Consider the following 24,258-nt stretch of genomic DNA (forward strand, 5'->3'; position numbering starts at 1 on the left):
AGAGCCTACAAAATAAATAAATGTTGGAACAAAAGAAGAACCAAAGATATTAAAAATTGGAACAAAGATGGACAAAGAAGAAGAGGAACGAACGATCAATATCTTACGCGAATACAAAGACATTTTATCATGGAGCATGGAAGAAATGCTAGGAATAAACCCTTTTGTCGCATGCCCATGACCATTCAAGCAAATGATAAGGAAAATAGCAACCACATACCATCCTCAAATAGAAGCAGAGCGAATTTCACCGCAGCAGAACCTACAAAACAAGTTAATGTTGGAACAAAAGAAGAACCAAAGATATTAAAAATTGGAACTAATATGGGTAAGGAAGAAGAAGAGCGAACGATCAACATCTTACGCGAATACAAAGACATTCCACATGGAGCATGGAAGAAATGCCAGGAATAGATCCTTCTGTCGCATGCCACAAATTGGATATCAACAAGAATGCATGACCATTCAAGCAAACGATAAGGAAAACAACAACCACATACCATCCTCAAATAAAAGCAGAGCTATTGTGGCAGGAATTATAAGGCCAGCAAAGTACCCAGAGTGGTAGCAAATATGGTGGTGGTGCCAAAGAAGAATAATGGAATAAGGATTTGCATCGACTTCAGTGACTTAAACAACGCATGTCCAAAGGAAAACTTTCCATTACCAGACATACCACAAATCTTTGAAGCAACATCAGGAAATGATAGGCTCTCACTAATGGACGGATATAAAGGCTACAATCGAATTCCTTTGGCTGAAGAAGACCAAGAACATACTTCTTTCTTCGCACCCAGAGGATTATATTTTTATACAAAAATATTTTTCGGTTTGAAAAATGCAGGTGCAACATATCAAATAATGGTAGAAAAAATATTTGGAAAATGGATACATACAACATTGGAGGTTTATGTCGATGATATGTTGGTGAATTCTAAAAAAGATGAAGATCATGTTGACAACTTTAGAGAAATCTTTGAGCAGATGCGGCAATTCAACATCAAGTTAAACTCAGAAAATTGCATTTTCGGAGTCGTGTCAGGAAAAAATTTAGGCTATATTGTATAAAATGAGGGAATAGAAGTTGACCCCGAAAAGGTACAAGCGGTTCATGACATGCCATCACCCACGATTGTGAAAGATGTACAAAAATTGAATGGGCTGTTAGCTTCATTTAGACGGTTTATTTCGCGTTCATCATACAAGTGCAAGCACTTCTTCAAAATCCTAAAGAATGGGACCAAGTTCGAATGGACAGAAGAATGCGACAAAGAACTGCAAAGTATAAAGAACTACCTCGTGAATTTATCTATTTTACAGAAAGCGGAGCCAAGAGAAGAATTATTAATATATTTGGCATCAACAACGCACGTGTTAAGTGTTGTCTTGCTACATTTGGATAAAGGAGTAGAAAAACCAATATACTACATAAGCAAAACATATAATGCCGCAAAGAAAAATTACTCAAAGATGGAAAAGCTAATTCTCGCACTGGTCTATCCAACACAGAAACTTCGTATTTATTTTCAAGCCCACGAGATTAAGGTATTGACGAAAGTACCAATTAAATCTGTAATGAAAAATTCAATAAAATCAGGAAGAACCGAAATATGGAATGCACAAGTATGGCACTTTGAGATCAAATATTAAATATTATCTTCACCAAAATAGCAAGTAATCGCAGATTTCTTGGCAGAATTTCCATTGGAAGAAGATGCACATCTGGAAGAAATAATGGATGTAGATGAAGAACATGGGAATCCTAAATATTTGTTGACATATCATAATTCAAATTGAAGGGAGATATTGGTGGACGGATCATCAAATGGAGAAGGCGATGGAATTGGAATAGTTTTTATTTCAGGTTGGAGTTCGCATCCACCAATAACGAAACTGAATATGAAGCGGTAGTGCATGCGTTACAGTTGGCAATTGAAATGAAGTTAGAAGATGGAAGAATAACTAGTGACTCGCTATTGGTTATCCGCCAGATCAAAGGAACATATAGCACAAATGAGCCATCTTTACAAAAATACAAGAAGCTATACTACGGGAAAAATATGCATCTACAACTAGAGATTTTACAACACCTCGCTAAACATCGTAGAAAGTCCTATGTTTTATAACTGGTTTCAAAGGAAGAGATGTCGTATATCATCACTAACAACCCTTAGGAACAATGGGTTGCGCTAAGAAAACAAACGACAACTAATTTCGCAAAACTGTTGTGACGACATTTAGGTATAATAACTTTGTTACATAAAGGTAGTGACTTATCCTATCACAATTCTCACAAGAGTTGTTTAAGAACACCAAAATATGATAATGAAAAATAGTGTTAGAGAGGAGATTCGAACATGAACCTATTGGATGGAAGTCTAGCTCATAAACCATCCTTACAGTTCAAAAATTTTGATTTTTTGTGTTTTTTATTAATAAAAAGGTATAACAACACTTATAAGTGTTGTTGAAGTAAAAATATAGAATGTTGCAAAAAATAAGGTTGGGGGGATTCGATACTGAGCCTCAGGAATGGAAGTCTACACCACTAACCATACCTACACTATCACAAGTGCTGTCAAATTTGTGGTTCTTTAATACACTAACTTTATGACAACCTTTCATAAGAGTTGTAAAACAAAATGTGATGCTCAAAAATAATGCTCAGGTGACTGATCCGCAAGCAACGCGAATCCTTCTCTGTGAACAATCACATACATTCTACAAATGACAATGCATATCATTTCATATCTATTAGTTGATGAAAGCATGGGATGAAACCTCGGCTGCAATTTTAAGCATTGGCATCGTATAAGCCAACTACTTCTCAAACTGCTCTCCTATTGCTTGGCAAATTCTGGCATATTCTGCAATCACAACAACTTCACCAAAGAAGGTTAAGTTCAAAAATGTACTTCAAAACCATAACTCAAATTTTAAAACAATAAGTTCCAAAGTCAACACATACCCTAAGTCGATTACCGATCAATCTGGGTAACAGACCATTGAGAAATTAGCGGAGGTGGTAAGTCTTCAACTATGTGTAAGATTACTTGTTGGTGATGATGAAGTTGGTGAAGAAATCTGTTGAGATGATGAACCCAAGATCGATGTAGTTGAAGACGATAATAATTAACAGAGTTGTTGGAGTTGGAAACGATTGAGGTGGAGATGGTGGTGATTTCAGAGAAGACGACGAAGAGGGGGATGAAGTTGCAGCTCTGTGAAGGAAAAAAAATGTTTGAAATGGATAAGGAAAGAATAGATACGCTGGTAATATGGAAAATAGAAAAAAAAATAATGGACGACTTTAGATGGACATCGATGGTTGTGATGAAAGTTTTTCTACATCCCTTCCACAACTCTTAAGAAAAGTCGTCGTAAGGATACGACAAATTTTTCTCACTTCTGCAGAATTTTCTTACTTCTGGAAAACTTTTCTCACTTTAGCACAAAAACTATTTTGTTGTCTGGTTCTGCAAAAAATTTCTCACTTCTGCAAAAAAAAAGAGGCTGAATCACTAACTTAGGGTTATTGATATTGGGTAGAAATATCCGAAAACGATTCCAGGACCAAAATCGCGAACCAGGAAGTTCGAAGTTATTGAGAATATTCCCATGGAATCTTACCCGTAAATGGTTGGATTCATCGTTTTTTGCGAACTTTCAGATTTATGTGGTAGTCCGCTCCTGGTCAGGTTTCGATCTCGGATCCATTTGTTTTCTCGAAGTTGACGAATTTGTGTGTGTTTAAGGTTTTTGAGAATATTCCCATGGAATATTACCCGTGAATGGTTGGATTCATCATTTTTGCGAACTGTCAAACTTATATAGTAGTCCGCTCCTGTCCAGGTTTCAATCTCGGAGCTAGTTTCTTTCTCGAAGTCGACGAATTTGTGTGTATTTAAAGTTTCAGAGAATATTCCCATTGAATCTTACCCGTAAATGGTTGGATTCATCGTTTTTGCGAACTTTCAGACTTATATAGTAGTCCGCTCCTGGCCAGGTTTCGACCTATATAAGAGCCAATTTCTTTCTCGAAGTTGACGAATTTGTGTGTGTTTAAGATTTATGAGAATATTTCCATGGAATCTTACTTGTAAATGGTTAAATTCATCGTTTTTGTGAACTTTCAGACTTCTTAGTTCATAGTTTGTAAGTCATTATACCGAACTTGAAGTTTGAATCGACACTAAGCTTCATATTCATCAATTTCGATGATGTATCATGCTAAGTCTGAAGTCAGAACCCTATCAGAGCTCCGTGGTTCATAGATTATATTCCATTGTACCAAGTTTGAAGTTCGATTCGACATTGAGCTTCATATTTATCGATTTTGATGCTGTATCATGCTAAGTTTGAAGTCAGAACCCTCTCAGAGCTTCTTGGTTCATAGTTTGTATGTCGTTATACCACATTTGAAGTTTGAATCGACACTAAGCTTCATATTCATCAATTTCAATAATGTATCAGTCAGAAATCTCTCAGAACTTCGTGGTTCATAGATTATATGCCATTATACCAAGTTTGAAGTTCGAATCGACATTGAGCTTCATATTTCTCGATTTTGATGATGTATCCTGCTAACTTTGAAGTCAGAACTCTCTCAAAGCTTCTTGGCTCATATTTTGTATGTCGTTATACCACATTTGAAGTTCTAATCAAGACTAAGCTTCATATTCATCAATTTTGATGATGTATTATGCTAACTTTGAAGTCAGAACCCTCCCGGAGCTTATTTGTTCATATTTTGTATGCCTTTATACCACATTTGAAGTTCAGATCAACACTTGAGTTTCATATCTGTCGATTTCGATGATGTATCCTGCTAAGTTTGAAGTTACTTCATGACCTGTATGACTAGTCGAAATTCAAAACCAGAAGCACAAAGACAAAGCACAAAGAAACACACCAATTATCGAATTCATTTTTCATTTTCCCGATTCATTCTTATGTATTTTTTGGATTTTTTTTATATCAGAATGTCGATAACAATGTCCTAAATTTATTAATATTTTTTTTGGATTTTTTTCGTGTCGAAAGTTCATAATTAAACCTAATGCATTAGTTCGTATTAGCACAAAAAGAAACACGCATGCTTTTCAGTCCGTATGAATCAACACTGAGCTTAATATTCATCAATTTTGATAATGTATCACGCTAAGTTTGAAGTTAGAACCCTCTCAGAGCTTCGTGGTTCATAGATTATATGCCATTATACCAAGTTTGAAGTTCGAATCGACATTGGGCTTCATATTTATCGATTTTGATAATGTATCATGCTAAGTTTGAAGTCAGAACCCTCTGTAGATTCTTGGTTCACAGTTTGTATGTTGTTATACCACATCTGAAGTTCGAATCAACACTGAGCTTCATATTTATCGATTTCAATGATGTATCATGCTAAGTTTGAAGTCAGAACCCTCCCAAAGCTTCTAAGTTCATAATTTGTATGTCTTTATACCACATTTGAAGTTTGAATCAACACTAAGCTTCATATTTATCGATTTCGATGATGTATCATGCTTAGAACCCTCACGGAGCTTCTTGGCTCATAGTTTATATGTTGTTATGCAACATTTGAAGTTCGAATCAACACTGAGCTTCATATTTATCGATTTTTATGATGTATCCAGCTAAGTTTGAAGTCAGAACCATCTTGAATTTTTGGTCCATCTTTAGTAATCTTATAACCTCAGTTTACCAGTGTGAACTAAAGCTACTTCATGACCTGTATGACTTGTCAAGCTTACTTCATGACCTGTGCGAAGCACAAAGAGAAAGCACAAAACACACAAAGAGAAAGCACAAAGAAACACACCAATTATCGAATTCATTTTTCATTTTCCCGATTCATTCTTATACATTTTTTGGATTTTTTTATATCTTGAATGTCGATAACAATGTCCTAAATTTATTAATATATTTTTTGAATTTTTTTTCATGTCGAAGGTTGATAATTAAACCGAAAACATGAGTTTGTATTAACACAAAGAGAAAGCACAAAGAAAACACACTTTCCTTGATCCGTATGACATTCTTAACTTAAATCTATACCGTCCAAATATTTTCATAATCCGTATGACCCCATCCTACCACATCTTAACCGTTTAATTTCTTTTAGATAAAACAATTTTTTTTCTCTCACTTATCTTCATTCACTCACTTAGATAAGAAGAATGAGCAGACACATAAGAGGTAATATTCTTCAAAGCGGAAGCAACAATGTATTCCACAGGTGTGGGGATGTTCGCTGATAGGGGAACATTCACAAAAGTAGAAACAGTTTGATCCACCGCTGGTGCGGTTACATTCTCATAAGTGGAGATTTCCTTTACCACATGATCAATCAGAGTATCATCTATAGGAGCGGAGGTTTCCCTTGGTAAAGCAGAAACATCCAAAGGAGTTGAGGCAATTAAGCCTTGTAAAGGAGAGTCAACATTGACATGAAAAGGAGTATCAGTCTCCTTTTTCTTACAATCAAAATCCGGAATGTCAAGACTGGTCTTCAGCGATGGAGCTTTGCGAACTCTTTAATCTTTGTCTTTTTCTCGCCATCAATCTCACATTCAGAATCCTGCGAAGATAGAGGAAACAATATTGTTTTATAAAGAAGAAATTATTTCTTACTCCTTTGTTATACGAAGGCTTCCTCTTGAGAGATTCATTATTTTTCAAACTCGAAGAATGTTTAGGTTTTGAAACTGTAATTTTGTTATTTACAGAGGAAGAACTTTTGTTGAAACAGAACCAGTATGGGAATGAAAACAACAACAGATCAAGAACAACGGTCGATAATTCAAAAGAAAGAAAGATAGACAAGATCAATTTCAACAGAGTATACGAACCTTGGGAGAGGATCCATAAGAACAACAGAAAGTCAAACTCGATACTTCGAGAAGACGAGGATGAAGAAACTTCGAGAAGGTGGAGAAGATGAAGATTTGCAGAGGGCTCATAGAGATGAGAAGGGAAGACGAAGTAAAAAAAGAAAAGATTATGTCTCCTCAAACTTAGTTAATAAATAGGTAAAAAGATGACCGATTAAATTCGGACGTGCCGGTAGAAAGGGGAATGAAGTCAACACGTGTAGACGGTTACACTGAAATCATGGAAACATGTCGGAAGATAAAAATACGAAAAGATGAACAGGTGCGACAGAATGAATTAGAGTTTCTCATAACACTCTCTTTATCAAAAGAACGGTATGAGAAGAGGCAAAATGTGGATACAAAATACCGCACACCTATCAGATATGCGAAGTAATGATCACCAAGACTGAGCGAAGACGACGCATACAAGTTATCCAGAGTGACGCACTAGATGACGTCAACTTAATGACAAGTAAAGTCTGAAGAGTTGTGTGATAGTAAAGAATCCGTGCGTCAACAACAAAGTCCACGCGAAATTGATGCACATCAGATCCGAAATTAGGGGCTTTATTAGCTTTTATCCACTATGTAAACTCCTATATAAGGAGTCGAGCGACCTTGTATTGAATGAGATCTTTTGGAGAGTTTAGACAAGATATTTAGGAGATAAAAAGATTATTTGTTTCCTAAGTTAGAGTTTCTTCATAGATTTGTATTTGCTCTCAAGATTTCAATAAAAGTTCTTAAGATTCTTATGATGATCACATAGTTGTTCTATAGATTTTACTAAGGGTGGGGTTGTGAGGTTTCTCACAACTACAGTGATGCTATGGGAATATATAATTGATCATTGTATTCAATTAGGTTTTCAATGTAATCAATATCCCCAGATTTAATAATTTTCGTTAATGAATTATTTTTCTGTCTAAACACTATCTTTTATGTATGGAAATAAAAATTCAATCTCCAAAACCCAATGAAAATGGAAATTTGATGTTTATTTTTTACTGCATAGGCGTTGATTATGGTAAATAAGGAGTGTTGTTTACCCAATTTATAAAGAGTTATGCAAAATATGATTTGTGTGGTTGGGATGGGAATTAGGAAAACTGAGGATATGAAATAGGTAAAACCTTATTTATGTATGAGAAATCTACTCTTATCTAGCTAACATGCGTAATACATTATTCGAAAGAAATACTTAGCTGAATAAACCTTTAAATTTAAGTGGTGTTCATCATCCATGACTAAACATATACGGTGTTGTCTCTCTTCTTTGGGATAAATCGATAAGGGTTTTGAGTGAGATATTTGATCCAACCGTTCATAATTTTAGAAAAAATCCTAGCGAAAGAAAAAAAATGTTCCCTTGTACTCAAACTGGTCTCATATGTGCAATTCAATAAAATTTAGGTGTTACCTTGCACACAAGCAGGTAGCACATGTGGTTTGTTCAACAATTGCGAATATTTTAAGTCGTTGCAAATTTTGTTGCAAATTCGCAACTGCGCACGAACTGTTGCAAAATTTGTTGCTAATCGGGAAAAATGGTGTAGTATCATATCTATGAAAGAGAGTCAATTAAATCGAATAACAACGTTAAAATAGAGAATCAGTTAAATCGAATTACGTGGGTCCAGAGCTTCTGCTTTTCTAGCTTTTAAAAGCCAGTGCTTCTCTCCAAGAACACTTTGAAAAAAAATTACCAAACACAAATTTTTGATAAAAATTTGTTACAAATTTATTATGAAATGTTTTTGGTTGAAAAAAACAATCCCAAACGGAGTTTTAATGTTGACAATGTTTCACGTAAATAAGTTTGAATTCGAGTGATTAGTTTGCGCATTCGTGGTTGATTGAAAACACTCATATACAGCTCAAGAATACGAACAAAAAATACCCACTCAACTGCGAACTGTTAAATGTATGTCACATACTCACATTTGATTAGGTGCCTACATAAAAGAAAATACAAATTCTATTGAGGCTGCAGTCAATTGCAAATGGAGTGCTTTTTAATATACTTGTGTAACTTTTACTGTGTGGTTTAACGGTGGGCTACCTCATAATAATAACCGGGTGACCCGACAATATGTCGTTGAAAAATAACCGGGTGAGACATGCAGCGGGACTCACTGAAAGTTATTACTATTACCCTACCCGTCTTAGATCTTTCTGATGGCTTTTCTCGGGACAAAGTGCGGGCAGTCTATCACCACACGAATTCATTGCCATATCACTGAGATTAGTCGGGCACGGTTGGCTCAAGTCAATATCATTATGACTAGCTTTCATGCTGTTTATGATACCGACATAATAATTAATGTTGATAACCAACATGCTAATTGGTTAGTATTTTTGATATTATATCTCTAACACGCTAATTATCATCAGTGACTTGATGTTGATGTTTTCTATTTCAATTCCGAAGTTTCATTATAAATGAAGACAAAAGAACTTATATGCACCAAAATCTCGAGCTTAGTCTACTTTGTTGATTTTTTTCTTTCTTATTACAAGATGGTTTTTTGGGAAGGTTATTTGAGTGATGAAACAATGGGTATAATTTCTCCAGTAGTTGTCTTTTGGTTATATGCAGGAGTTCATCACATTTTACCTCCATTAGATCATTATCGTTTACATACAAGAAAAGAGGCAGCATCACAGAATTTAGTTTCGATTCCTACTGTGATTAAAGGTGTTTTATTGCAACAGTCTATTGCAGCTACTGTGGCATATTTATTGTTCTGGGTTAGTATTTGAAATACCTTTATTTTGCAATTCCTGTTTCTGCTTAGTTTATCGAACCTAAATTTCTTAGATTTGATAGTAGTATCTATGTACTAATGCTTTTTCTTACAGGTGAATAACTCTATGTTGAGGTCATCTGAAGTAGTGGTTCAACCCTCTTTTTCAATACAAATATTGCAGTTTATTGTGAGCATGTTGGTTTTGGATGCATGGCAGTATTTTGGACACCGCTACATGCACCAAAACAAATTTCTCTATAAACATATTCACTCTGTACATCACAGGGTGGTCGTTCCTTATGCATTTGGGGCAGCTTACAACCACCCACTGGAGGGTCTTTTACTGGATACATTTGGCGGTGTGGCCTCCATGTTGATTTCAGGGATGACAGCTCGAACATCTGTGTTCTTCTATTCTCTTTCTGTAATCAAAGGTATTGATGATCATTCTGGGCTCTGGCTGCCTGAGTATAACCCCTTACAACTTATATTCCCATGCAACACTGCTTATCATGATATCCATCATTACGGGGTACGAGGTATAAAGTACAATTATTCACAACCATTTTTCACTTTTTGGGATAAACTCTACGGGACACAGATGCCTTATACAGTTGTGAAACGACTCGAAGGAGGATTCGAAGTAAGGCAACCAAAAGAATGGAGAGTGCAACAAAATAGCTGATCCAGAGTGAAATCAAATTCGAAGAAGGTAAAATTAGCAAGTTATAAAATATTCTCAAAGTCGGTCACCGTGTCGTCAAAAAATGCAAATATTCCATTCATTCCATTTTAGACGAAGTTTTAGAGATATTTTCTTGTTTCATAATACTTTAAGGTTTTCATAATTTTTTTGTTAAACTTCCTACAACACTGTTATTTTTCTTCTTGAACTTATATTTTTAATTGTTAGTGTAATAATATGAATTAACGTTGGAAGAATTTTATATATGAAATTCTTTATACCTCTCACCAGGCCAAGAGCTATCAATGAGTCCGGTTTTTTCCGGGTACCATACTACCCTCACCTAATTGTTTTTACCGGTTCCGGGTCCTAAAGGTTCCGAATCCTATAACACCAAAAGTAGTCTTATAAAGCTAAGCAGCTACATAAGCTTTTGAATTAAATCAATGGTTGTAGAATAAAAACATAATAATATTTCTCTTAGTAGTAATAATAAAAACATCCACAGTTAAGAAGATCATTATTTTATTGAGATAATCTATGGTAAAAGTATCAACATCTCCTATTGTTGTTGAATAACAAAAACGAAAAGACCGGAAAACTAAGCCTAGAAAAGAGGAAAATAAGAGTGTAGAAACACAAAGAAGTTTATTATTTAAGAAACGATGATTTACTAATATATATTTTACTTTTAGGCGTTGTACACAATTTTTTTGGGCACCCGTCGGGTATACTCGTTTAGGATCCGATATTAATTGGTCCTTCTAGGTAATTGGGTATTGATTGACAGCTCTACTCTCACCATTCCTTGAATTACGTAAAATTAAACTTTCACATGAAATAGAGTGGAGGAAATATTCATTTATAAATAAATAGTATAAAAAAGTAATAAAATATTCTCGGGCCAATCATTGTACGCTCAAACAAAGTATATATATTGTATTATATTTATTTATAAAGGAAATTGGGAGAAAAATATTTCCATTCCATTTTGTTTTATCTTAGTGTTGTTTTCGGTCAGCTCAATTTACATGGAGATCAACATCGTGTGGTGATGTGCCAAGAATTAAAATATATTGTGTCGTGATGTACGTTTCAGTTAAAAGCAAAGCATAACATGGTACATGAGCGCAATGCATGAATAACCTTGTTACGTTATTTTATATTTTTTGATAATTTTTTTTTTCAAATATATGGTAATTTAATAATATTTTAAAAAGTTCAGCAAAACAATCTACTTTTGCACATAATTTAATTAGATAATCATAAAACTGAGCGTATAATTTTACATAATATCTACTACATTATTATTTATTTTGTCGTTAACTATTGTATGTATTAAAGTTATGTATTGTATGTATTGCTATAGAATTAGTTAATATAACTAACTAACAAAGTGCAATTCAAAAAGGATTTAGAAAAGCTCGTGGGATTTCTAACCTCAACCACCAAACCTCTTTGGTATTTATTCCCTCCGTTCCACTTTACTTGATATTTTAGGTTTATTTTATGTTCCAAAATAGATGAGAGTTTTAGTATTTTTTCCAAATTCTCTCTGAGTAATCCTTGCATTGGAATCACACCAAAGCATAAATTCTCATCGTAATGAACACATAAAAAATTACTTTAATTTTTAAATATTTGTCATGTAGGATAAATACTTAATCTATAAAGATTTGGTATATCTCAAGTAAATTACAATGGGATTGGTAACGTTCTCTAAAATCTAGAAACTTAAAATTAGGTCATTTAATTTTTTTAAAAGGTATTAATATGGGTAAAATTAAAAGAATTTAATCTCTTTGATGTTCCTTAATCTGCGTGAAAAACTCTACAATATCAAGTAAATTGGGTAAAATTAAAAGAATTTAATTCTCTTTGATGTTCCTTAAAATTAGGTCATTTAATTACTAGCCACCGGGAATAAGTCTTGTAATCTCCCTCTATCTAACCATTTATCCTTCCAAAACCTGATTCCTCTTCCATTTCTCGCCGTAAACTTGGCCATGTCTTGAACAATGGGAACCATATTCATGATATTCTTCCAAAGACTTCTACACTGAGGCTTGGAATCTACATCCGACACTAGTAAATCTGTGTTCCTATTGAATTTCTGATTAACTATCTTCCTCCAAAGAATATTTTTGTTCTTCGAATATCTCCAAATCAACTTTATTAGTAGAGAATGATTGGTAGTCCTAAGCACTTTAACTCCTAACCCTCCATTCTCTTTAGGAATGCAGATTTTGGTCCAACCAACCCAAACTAATTTTCTTCTCCCCTCCGCAGCACCCCATAAAAAATTACGCATAATCCGGACCATCTTTTTCTCCACACTAACTGGAAGATGAAATAAAGACAGGTAATAGATTGGTAAACTCGCAAGACAACTCTCGATAAGAATAATTCTACCTGCTTTATTCAATTTGGTTTTCTTTCAAGTTGCCAACTTCTGCTCCATTCTTACCAAGACATACTCCCACAACGTAGTACTACGCTAATGTTCACTAATTGGTATTCCTAGATAAGTAAAAAGTGATTTTTATGTCTTGCAACCAAGCTCCCTAGATAAAACATCAATCACCGCATCAACCCTAACAGTTATCATTGTGCTTTTGTCTAGATTCAATTTCAACCCGGTAATGGTTTCAAACACAACCAAAATGATTAAAAGTCTTCTCACTTCTTCCACGCTTGCATCAATAAAAATAAGTGTATCATCAACAAATTGAAGATGAGAAATAATAGTACCGTTTTCGATGACTTGAAACCCATAAAGCTGACCCCTCCCCACTGCATCATTTATCAACTTAGAAAGAACCTCTACCATCAGGAGAGAAAGATATGGAGATAAAGAGTCACCTTGTCATAACTCCTTACTTGGTTTGAATATATGACCAACCAAAGTTGTCGTCATACCACAGTTGTCTCATGGCAGGCCTGGAAAAGGTGTATAGAAATTATCCCCGGCCAAAAACTTGGTGGGCCCGGAGATATGTATAAAATTAAGCGCAATAAAAACGGGGGCCTACAGTAATACCGCAAGTGCACGGTCGTCAGTTGTAGCTCGTGCAAGTACGGGTCGATCCACAGAGATCGGGTGTGTTTTGAGTTTTCTAGCTAATTGGGTTCCTAAATTGTTGTTGGGCTATGAAGCCTTTTGGCTTAAATTGGGATTTGAGTACTAATGGGTTTGTTCACAATAAAATGAACTGAGCTTGGGCTCAGTTGGTCTCTGAAGTGTAACTGGGCTTTGGCCTTACAGTGAGTTCAGGCTTTTGGGTTAAGCCCACAATTGATTGAATTGGGCTCAGCTTTTGAATTTGGTTCAAACCTGGGCTTGGTCTTGAATTGGGCCTCAATGAACTAAACCTTGGGCTTTTGTTTTGGTCTTCAGATGAGCTCAAGTTGTGCTCTGGGCTTTTGGGCTCAATGGGATTGAGCTAAAAGTGGACTGTGGCTGGACTTGAGGATCTGTGGCTTAGTGAACTGTGGCTGGGCTTAGTGAACTGTGGGCTTGGGGAGGAAGCAGCAACAGCAGCAGTGGAAGGAAAAGGCAACAGGAGAGTTGCAGGGCAGATGGGTTGCAGCAGCAGCAGGGAAGGCAATCCAGCAGCAGCACAAGTGCTGCACAGCAGCTGCAGGGCAACAGCAACAGCAGCTGCAGCAGTGCAGGAGAAAGAGGTGGCAGCAACAGCTACAGTAGTGCAAAGAAAGAAGGCAGCAGCACTGTACAACAGCTGCACAAGCAGTGGAAAGGAAAGCAACACAGTGGTGGGGGAAGGAAAGCAAAACAGTGGCCAAAGGCCAAAGATGGAAGCAAACCAGAGAGCAAAAGATTGGCAAAAACAGCAGAAACTAAACAGATTAAAAACTAAACAGCAACAAAACAGTGAACAAAAGCAAAACAAAATGGAGCAAAGTGAAAGTGACACAAAGGCAATTAGCCTAAGGCAGGGGAGATGGTGAAGCTAACTTGGAGCAAAACTAAGGCACTCTTTTAGAGTGGGAAGAGAACTAGCTTGCTCATTGTCACTAGTGAGCACTAGTTTCTCCCCACTACTCAATTAACACTATGCAGCAAAGTTTTAATCTAACACTCCATTACTTAACATGTATCACAAACTTAACACTAAACATTACATGGCACTAACAGGACATTAACAATGATTCTAACACATAAACAAGAGCAACACATGTTAACAGAACACATGTAACAGGAATTGATTGGAAATTAAAACTGAACATTAACAAAAGCACATTAACAGGAAAATAACACCTTTAACATATGCAGTGAAACTAAAATTGAACATTAACAGGAAAAAATATTAACATTAACAGGACATGAAAGTCCTGGATGTCGGCTAATCCAAGCATACTTTTACAACACACCCATAGTTCCTATTTATAGTCCACAACACAATTAAGGTTCTACCCATTTTCCCAAAATAACAGTAGGCTAGGGTTTGTGATTACTCACCCAATTTGACACAACCACTCCATTTTGATGTCGACCCATGCTTCTATTTGTTCTCCTGTATCACCTCCATGCATCAATTGCTTCTCTAGCACACGTTAATCCATCAACCCATAACCTAGGGTTTAGGTTAGGTAATAAGTTGATGGGATAAAGGGCTAGAATGATGGGGGAAGCTTTCAATCACGTGTAGGATGATGACGGAGGTGGTATGGTGGTGTCAGGGAGTGGTGGCGATGATGGTGGTGCGACAGGTGAACATGGTGTTTGGTGGAGTTGCAGACGAGGTCGAGAGAAAGAAGAAGAAAGAAGAGAAGAATGGGTCGAGTTTAGGGTATAGGTATAGGTTGCTAGAGTGTTGAGCGAATCCATCGAGTCTTGATGTTCTGTGACTCTGAGCTGCGAGATGCGAAGATGGTAGGTAGATCGGATGGTGATGCGGAGGCAAGCGAGGAGCGACCGTCGGATGAAGGGATACAACGAAACGAACGGTGCTAGATTAGGTTAGGTGCTGTAGTGTAAGGCGGGGATATCAAAAATTGATGAACAGCAAGGGATCAACCGTTGGATTCAACTACCATCTAATCTGAAGGCTTGGAATTTCAGCGCTGTGGTGCTCGGCAGAGACTTCAGATTTTGATGCTCTATGAAGGAGCGACCGTCGGATGCTTCTGAGAACTGATCTGATGGCTGAGAACGGAGGCGCTTTTGTGTGTAGAAAATGAGGTTGTGCGCACCATTCTTCGCGGCTTCCTTGCGTGATTTCTCCCGGCTTTTCACTACTTTTCTGCTCTTTTCGCTCCGCGACTCATCCGAACTTTATTTATTACCTAAAAATGCAAAATTAATTAATAAAAATATTTATTCTTGAAAACAATGAAAATACAGAATATGGGATAAAATGTAGAATTAATGCACAAAAGATGAGTTAAAATGCCAACAAAAAGGGATAAATATATACAATATTTGGCACTCATCATCTCACAAACCAATGAGACATAAACTGAATATTTGTTTCCTGAATCAAACAAATCGCACACCTCTAAGCCATAACTGTATTCTTAATCGAGTCAACCTTTTGGCAAATCCAAACTTGATTTGCACCACCTGATACAACCTTTTTGGATAGAAGCAGCTACAAAGTCACCCTTTCGGTAGTGATGAGTCAGTGAAAAATCCTGAAAGAGAATAAGCAAAAATGTAATATCTCTTAGGATGTTAACAAAGTTACACTTTCGATAAATAATACGTTGTTTTTTTCTTTTCCTCTCCTTCCTCTCTCTAGAAAAAAAAGGGAAAAACCTTGAAACTTCCTCCTTCTTCTTGCTCAGATCTAGAGGACTAGATCTGAGCAATATTTTTAGTTTTTTATGAACAAGAATAATTTAATTTGTGTTTTAGTTTTTATTTTTGTTGTTTTTGGTGTTTATGGACGCTTTTCTTCGTCTTATTTATGTTTGTTTTTGGTGTTTTATAAGAAACCCATTATTAAAGTTTGTAGGTGTCCAACTCAAAATCAATTGGCAATGAGTGGAGAGGTCCTTTCATACTATATTTATGTTAATTATGCAAAAACTAGCGATGTCGGACTATTATCCTTTCACACGCCCCTTCACGTGCAAGGCAGTCAATCGGCCTAACACGTGGACTTACGTACGTGTGGGTCATGACCCCACATACAGGTCATACGAGTGACCAGTCATTCAGCCACGGGTGTACATGTAACACTCGGTCACAATGTAACCAAAATCGGGCCTACACCCCGCGTACGGGCCTAGCTCTGATACCATATTAAAATTTGCGGGTGTTCAATTCAAAACCAATTGGCAATGAGTTGAGAGACCCTTCCATATTATATTTATGTCAATTATGCAGAAACTAGCGATGTGAGACTATTATCCTTTCACATCCACAATAAAAATAATCCATGATTATTTGTTACTAGTTCTTTAATTTGATCACAATGGAAAATAGAAGTTAAAAGGATGATCTTTTTTTGAACTAGTTATTGCCACCATGAAACAACAAATGCTAGATAAACCAAGTAAAAATAATTGAAAATGACCAAAAAAAATTGACACGAGGGAAAAGCAGGCATACTAAAAATTGTCTTCAACTCTATAGTCGACTGATGCACCTCAAGAATGAGTGATGTCATGTCCAAATAGCCGAGATGCACCCATGATTGAACTGTCCAATGTTTCTGAGTGATTTATCTTATCAGAATCCTCAACGTGATCCTCTCAAGGACTTAAGTTTGCTTGTAAATGTTTCGTTAGGTGCAATGTGTCCTTCTAATATTAGTGTCCTAAACTACGATGTCGTTTTGATAATAAGTAATTTAATTTTTTGTTAATTTTTAATGCCAGTTTTGGTTTGTGTTGTTCATTTGGATACGGTAGTATCTGTTGGGTGGTCTTTAATGTTCATTTTTTTTTTCTTTTTTGCATTGCAATAGAGCTAACGTTGTTCTAACATTAAACATGACCAACTATATCTTCCCCATATTTATTTTTATTTTTATTTTTTTATGTGATGGCACGAAATTACCACTATTTGCCGGCATCCACCACCTGGGCATCTAACCACCACTAGTGGCATTGCCTCCTCCACCGCTCACCAAAACTACGGCATCCGCCTCCGTTTGAACTCCCAAATGTCACCCCAATCTCATTAAGGTCCACCGCTCACCATACTTAAATAATCAGTCACGTCTCATAACTCTCGATGTCCCCTTCACTGCTTCACGGACCTGAAATAATTCATAAATATTTTTGGTAGCTGCACTGTGCTGCAGTGCCTCGTTCAAATATCAATGTATGTATTGTCATTAGCTAGATCAGAGCAGATATCTATTCGTAAATTATTATTCGCATCTAAGAACTCTCTATGTACGACTGCTTTGTTAGATGCAATGTCTCCTTCAAAGATTAATATACGTATGGCCACTAACAAGATAAAAGAAGACCCCATATTTCAGTAATCAGCCATGTCTCGAAACTCTAAACGTTGTATTCATGAATTTAGATTAATTCATGAACGTTCTGTTAGCTGTATTGTCCCCTCCCCTATTAGCTAGATAAGGGCAGATTTCCCATACTTCGTTAATCAGACACATCTCAGAATTCTCATGTAATACTGCATGTATACTAATGCATTAGTTAGCAAGATAAAAGTGGACATACCCATACTTAAACAATCAGCCACGTCTCAAAACTCCAATCAGCCACGTCTCAAAACTCTAATCGTTGTCATCATGAATTTAGATTAATTTATGAACGTTCTGTTGGCTGTACTGCCTCCTCCCCCATTAGCTAGATAAGGGTAGATTTCCCATACTTTAATAATCAGAGTCTCAGACATCTCAGAACTCTCATGTATTACTGCGTGTATGCATTAGTTAGCCAGATAAAAGTGGACGTACCATACTTAAATAATCAGCCACGTCTCAAAACTCTCGACGTCCTCTGCATGTATGCATTTATTACTGCAGTGTCCCATTCAAATATTATTGTGTCTCTAGCCATTATCTAGATAAGAGTAGATTTCCTATTAAGTATTTTGTTAGGTGCAATGCCAAATATTGATGTATATATGGCCCTTAGACAAATAATAGCAGATACCCCATACTTGAATAATTTCCTGTTCAATGTTTTGTTAGGTGCAACGTGTGCCCCTCTTCAAATATTAATGTATGTATGGTTATTAGCTAGACAAGAGCAATTTTTCTCATTGTTAAATAATCAGCCATGTCCCAGAAATCTCAATGTCTTCTTTATGGGCTTAAATTAATTTGTGAATGTTTTGTTAGCTCAATGTCTCCTTCAAATATTAATGTATTTGTTGACACTGGTTACATCTCTTGGCAGCTAGATGCATTATTCACTTCTATCTTCTAACTTGTAGTTTGTAGTGGACGTTTATGACAACGCACTTGTTGAAGGATATATTCAAGTGCTGATGTAGGGATTTTAGTGATTGAAGTTCAATTGTTGAACCTTACTACGACAACAACGCATGTGTGGAGAATAGTTCATCTTCATTAATTTGCATGCTCTGTTTTTAATTGCATGCTCTGCCTTTATGAAAACAGATGAACAGTAAATTTATTCTAAGTTTTTTTATAACTTCGGTTTGGTAAAGTAAACCATGTTTCAGTAGAATACTTTTTGAGTTGGTATATGCTTTGGTTCTTTTATATATGCCGCCATTTCTATAGTATACTAGAATTTTTTTCATTAATGGAAGTAGATTTTGATATCATATTTTTCATTTACATCCCTACTGATTATTACAGTTAACAGATGACACTCCGACTTTTACCTGGTGTTTATATTTTTTTTCTTTTTCTTTTGTAGCTAATTGTTTTCTGGAATGCGTGAATCTCTTTAGTGATATTCAGATTTGCGAATGTGTCAAAGCAACATAAAACAGGATAGACAATGCAGTGCGTGGAAGCGGATGTAAAGTTGGATGATAACGCTTCTGGGCTAATTAAAGCCGTCATTGTGCCCCATGCCAAAGCCGTCCATAATACACATTTAATTTACCCGTCCCTACGGTTTAATGGAACCATCCCTGTTAATAGCTTGGATAAATTAATATTGAATTGCTTATCCTGTTTTATGTTGCTTTGACACATTCGCGAATCTAAATATCACTAAAGAGATTCCTTCTGTTATTGATAACCCTTCTGGACTAATAAAAGCCGTCATTGTGCCCCATGCCAAAGCCGTCCATAATACCCATTTAATTTACCCGTCCCTACTGCCCGCTCAATTGTCCCTGCGGTTTAATGGAAGGAACCATCCCTATTAATTGCTTGGATAAATTAATTTACCTGTCCCTATGACTTCGACGACACCCTTTTCTTTTTTTTTTCTTAGTAGGAAAGAACATACATTAATAACTTAAATTAAACTGGATTTACATAAAAGGAGTATTTCATGAAATCTGCATATTCGTGAGTGGAGACTCGATCACCTCCTACTTGAGAGTGAATTTGAAGCCAGTGACATGATTCTTTTGTCGGCTTTAAATTCAACCTAAATTCAATACCGATTCTTGAATATTAATACCGGCATCTCAGCCGGCATTGAATCATCGTACAATCAATGCCGGCTGAGAAATTGTTAATGAAATTGAAAGTCAAATTGATTGTTAATGTATTTCCAATTCCGGAATTAAGACAGTGTCTTAGATGGTATTTTTCGAGGAATATTTTTTTTGTAATCGACGATTGAATGATGAAATTATGGAAGAAGAGAAGAGAAGAAGAAAAAGAAGAACTATCGGCATACGAATAAAGGGGTTACAAATTAATGTTTTTCAGGTTTTTTATATTTAATTTTATTAGGGTAAAGGGCAGTACGCAAATTTCATAATTAAAAAATGCACCCCGTTAGCCAAAATCCAATCCCATATAACTATTATTATCCTCCAAATTTGTGATAATATCCCTCAATTGTGAATTCTAATTTTATCATTAAATATTTTGATTTTAATTTTGGTTTTTACCTTTAAAATACTATAATTTTTATTGTCGTTGTTATCACAGTTATGTATTATCATTATTTATCGTTGCTATTATATTATTATTATGTAAAAAATAAGTAAAATTTGATTAATGAAAAAATGACACCGACATTAATTGAGAATAGTTCATTTTTACTGCTTGCACATTCTAACTTTATAAATCTGACCAAATTGGGTATACCCGATATTAAATGGACTTTATGAAGGGTTAAGAAAGTGCCAAAATGGGTGAAGTTTTAAAAAATACCCCTAATCATTATAATTAAAACTAAGCCTAACTCATCTTCTCATTTCTTCTTCTGCTTTTCCCTCTTCTCGGCTACCATATTGACCAAAATTGATCCCCATTTACTAAAATCGATTGAAAACTTCTCTCCATAAACTATTAAAAAATAAAGCGATTGAGAAAGTAAATGGCTACATAAACTAACCCCAATATTTCAATTTTATATTTCCATGTCAAATTATATCAGAAAAATTGCATTTGTGAATCTGTGGATATAAGTCGTCAGGGTTTCTAGTGCATGACCTTGCCGACTTTTCTTGTTTAGAAGTAGTTGTTGTCTTCCTAGGTTGAATAACATGCCGAGTTTTCTTATCTGAAACCTATACTTACAGGGTCGTCAAAGTATTCAACCTAAAACCTTGCCGACTACATCATAAGTCGTTAAGGTTAATGTGCCGACTAATGTTGTGGAAATCTTGTTTTTCATGTGAACCGTTATGTTAATAGTCGGCATAGTTTTAGTATAGTACCTTTCCAAATGAGTTTTAGCCGGCACTTTCCTAAGTTACGACCTTGCCGACTAATAACCCCCCAAAGATGGTTTTTTCGGTGTTGGTATTGGTCATTAGTTGTTACTCTTTTTTCTCTCTAAGGTGCCGACTTGTTATCAATCGTCATTGTTGAGAATTATCGACCTTGCCGAATGTGTTTCGGTCATCACCTAATATCATTGTCGTCCTTGACGATTAGGCATATTGTGATTGGTGGTCGTTATCTTCTAGTTTTGTCGACCTGCCGACTTTTCAAACTTTCAGTTCTGAAAGTGTGCATTTCTTCTTTAATTTTGAGTATGAAATCACTCAGAAGCTTTGGAGCCCCCTTATTAGAAGTGTTTGAATAATGTACACTCATTTCCTACAAAAAAAATTCTAAAAAAAAATTTCCTCACAAATCATAACCCATAATCCATGAAGTCAATCTAAATAAAACCTAATTTCAGATTTTTTTTATCATCTAATTAACTAACTAAACTAATTAACCTAATCAAAATTTTATTATTAATTAAGCAAGTATAGAGTGGTCATTTTGAAATTAATTGGTTAAGGGCATTGTGTTTTACTTCATTACGACCCCGAATTTATCTCATCAGGTATACTCTAATTTGGCCAAGTTTATAAAAACCGATGAACTATAATACACTTGCACTTCGAGAGTTAACTAATCATATGCTATATATAGTCAAAAGTAGAAGAGGATTAACTAATCATATGCTATATAGTCAAAAGTAGAAGAGGATTCAAATGCATCTCCAATTATCTTCGGGAGTTTGCCGGGAAAAGAAAATGCGTCTCGAATACCAAAACATTAATTTGACAAAACAAACCCTAGAATGCTGCACAATACAATGTCAGGAATATAAGAAAAAAACAAGAAAAACTTTCTTACAACAAACATTGGACGAAGAAAAGGAAACCTACATGGCCCCCAAGATATTCCCCAAAATCTGATCACTAACGAGGATATCTTTTCATATCAGAGGAAGTTTTTCTCAGCACCGTAAGTTATCGCTTATCCACCTTTAAAGAACTCCAAAATGCCAGCAAGGATATATATTCTTCTTCTGTCAGTTTAGTTGTTTCTTCTATCCTTATTTCGTTTCACCTACTGCCACTGGAACTTCTCTCTCTTGAAGCATCCTTTCCGTTGCATTCCTTGCCTGGTATTCCCAATCAGTTCGGAAAGCTATAAAAGCGAGAGTAGCTGTTTGTATAAAAGATCCAGTTAATATTCCAAAATAAAGTCCCTTGCCTCCATAATGTAAACGAAAACCCAACAAAACAGCTACAGGAATTCCAGCAAGATAGAATGCTCCTAGATTTACATAAGCACCTAAATGCTGCCATCCACATCCTCTAGCAACACCTGAGAGGACACCCTGTAGGCTGTCCATGATGACTGTCAAACAAATTAACGGAACCATTCCTGTCACGTAGTCTACGACTTCCTTCTCATTAGAGTAAGCAAAGCCCATAATATTACGACAAGCAAAGAACAACAAACTCATTATAACCAACTCAATTACTGCAATAATCATCACGGAGTAGACAACCAAACGTGCAGCGTTTGGTCTCCCAGCTCCTAATTCATTTGAAACTCGAGTGCTTACAGCAGCACCAAGTCCATATGGTATCATGTAGACCAATGTGGCAGTCGTAAGGCAGATGGAGAGAACTGAAGTTTCGAGTTGTGGCTTAGGTAGAAGTCCAGATAGAAGGATTATTATCTCAAATGACCACCATTCCAAACAAATCATTACAGCAGAAGGAACCGATATATATAAGAACTCTCCACACCTTTGAAATGCTTCTTTTGTTAGGGATGTACGAGTTAAGTCACATGAAGGAGAATACACTGCGTATAATCCGAGAAAGACCACACTGATCCAGTATGATATACCAGTTGCTAAAGCAGCTCCAATACTTCCCAACCCAAATTTATAAATCAAAACCCAGCAAAGAGGTATATGGATACATACTGAAATTGGCATACTTAATAACATTGGAATGATTAGACTCTGAGATTGGAAATATCTTATTAATGGCTGGAGAGCTGCATTTGCGAATAACGCAGGGATCAAGCATGTCGCATATTTCCCAGCATCAAGAGAGATTAAGGGGTCTTGACCTATGAAAGTAAGTAGTTTCCCTACTGAAGCCCATAGAAGAGAGATCGGAACGCAAACCAGGGTAAGAGAGATTGTTGCGCTCCAAGTATAGACTCCTAGTTTTCGATATTGTGTTGCTCCAAAAGCTTGTCCTGCTAGAGTTTCCAATCCACTTGCCATTCCTAGCATAATGCTAAAACCGGTAACACCACAAAGAGAAGTAGCAAGAGTGGCACTAGATAGAGAAAGTTCACCAAGATGACCAACCATCATCGTTGATACAACTTGTATAAGATACATAGATAAAGTAACAGCCACCATTGGACCACCAATGTAACCTGTAAACTTCGCTTCTTGTATAAATATACCCCATGTAAATCGGATCGCTCTTCTTGAATCTTCCCGTACCTCCAACAAACTAGCTTCCTCTTCCATATCTCTCTTTTTCTCTTTGGTGATGTTTTGTTGTGTGGAGTTCGATTTCCCTGAAAATATGGGCAAAATAATACTGTTAATGCTAGCTGGGCAATTAAATGAAGTAACTTATATTTCCGAAAGCAAATTGGATATTAAAATCAAGACAGTCTTGAGACCTATTGAGAAGTGAAATTTAAAAAAGATCGTACTTCTATATATCTTTAATATACTCTAACTTAAGATGAGATCCGTATATTATTTTTCTTTCTGCTTCTCCCTCCTACACCATCATCATTTTCTCTGTTTAAGTTCTTGACATTTGTATTTTTGTTTTTTTCTTCGAGCAAAGGGGATCGGTTTTGATGTATGGAGAAGATTAGAAGATATTATGAGTTTTTTGGAGTTGAAATGTGCGGGTATTGGAGTAATAATTGGGGTTGGGTTGAAAGAGATCTCTCAAGGTTAAAAACCATATTTTCGTAGGAGTATGAAGGTTTTGGGGGAATTCATTTTACCAGATCAAACGGAAAGAATTTTTCAAGGCAGAGGAAAGATGGGTACTCCTTTATGTTTCTGTTAACTTGTTAGGGCAATTCCTGCACACAAGATGAATGTTCAAATGAACAGA

General features: G+C 35.9%; 2 protein-coding genes across 2 annotated transcripts; one reads left to right on the top strand and one right to left on the bottom strand.

The window, feature by feature from the left end:
• The first annotated feature begins 9,360 nt into the window (after positions 1–9,360).
• LOC113292972 (sphinganine C4-monooxygenase 1-like) lies at positions 9,361–10,556 on the top strand. Its single transcript, XM_026541768.1, has 2 exons — positions 9,361–9,626; positions 9,738–10,556. The coding sequence occupies exons 1-2, from the start codon at positions 9,396–9,398 to the stop codon at positions 10,308–10,310; spliced, it is 804 nt and encodes a 267-aa protein (XP_026397553.1). The 5' UTR covers positions 9,361–9,395; the 3' UTR covers positions 10,311–10,556.
• Positions 10,557–22,196: 11,640 nt separating this feature from the next.
• Positions 22,197–23,648, bottom strand: LOC113294036 (protein DETOXIFICATION 14-like). Its single transcript, XM_026542465.1, has one exon. The coding sequence runs from the start codon at positions 23,646–23,648 to the stop codon at positions 22,197–22,199; it is 1,452 nt and encodes a 483-aa protein (XP_026398250.1).
• Between the last annotated feature and the right edge of the window lie 610 nt (positions 23,649–24,258).

Source organism: Papaver somniferum, chromosome 7, assembly GCF_003573695.1.
Source record: "Papaver somniferum cultivar HN1 chromosome 7, ASM357369v1, whole genome shotgun sequence".
In the NCBI taxonomy this organism is placed as follows: domain Eukaryota; kingdom Viridiplantae; phylum Streptophyta; class Magnoliopsida; order Ranunculales; family Papaveraceae; genus Papaver; species Papaver somniferum.

What these genes read in the sequence shown, in the direction of transcription:
- LOC113292972 (XM_026541768.1), top strand. Translation starts at nt 9,396, where the DNA reads ATGGTTTTTTGGGAAGGTTATTTGAGTGATGAAACAATGGGTATAATT. An exon ending in TGGCATATTTATTGTTCTGG is followed by an intron (nt 9,627 to 9,737) that starts GTTAGTATTTGA and finishes TTTTTCTTACAG; the next exon opens with GTGAATAACTCTATGTTGAG.
- LOC113294036 (XM_026542465.1), bottom strand. Translation starts at nt 23,648, where the DNA reads ATGGAAGAGGAAGCTAGTTTGTTGGAGGTACGGGAAGATTCAAGAAGA.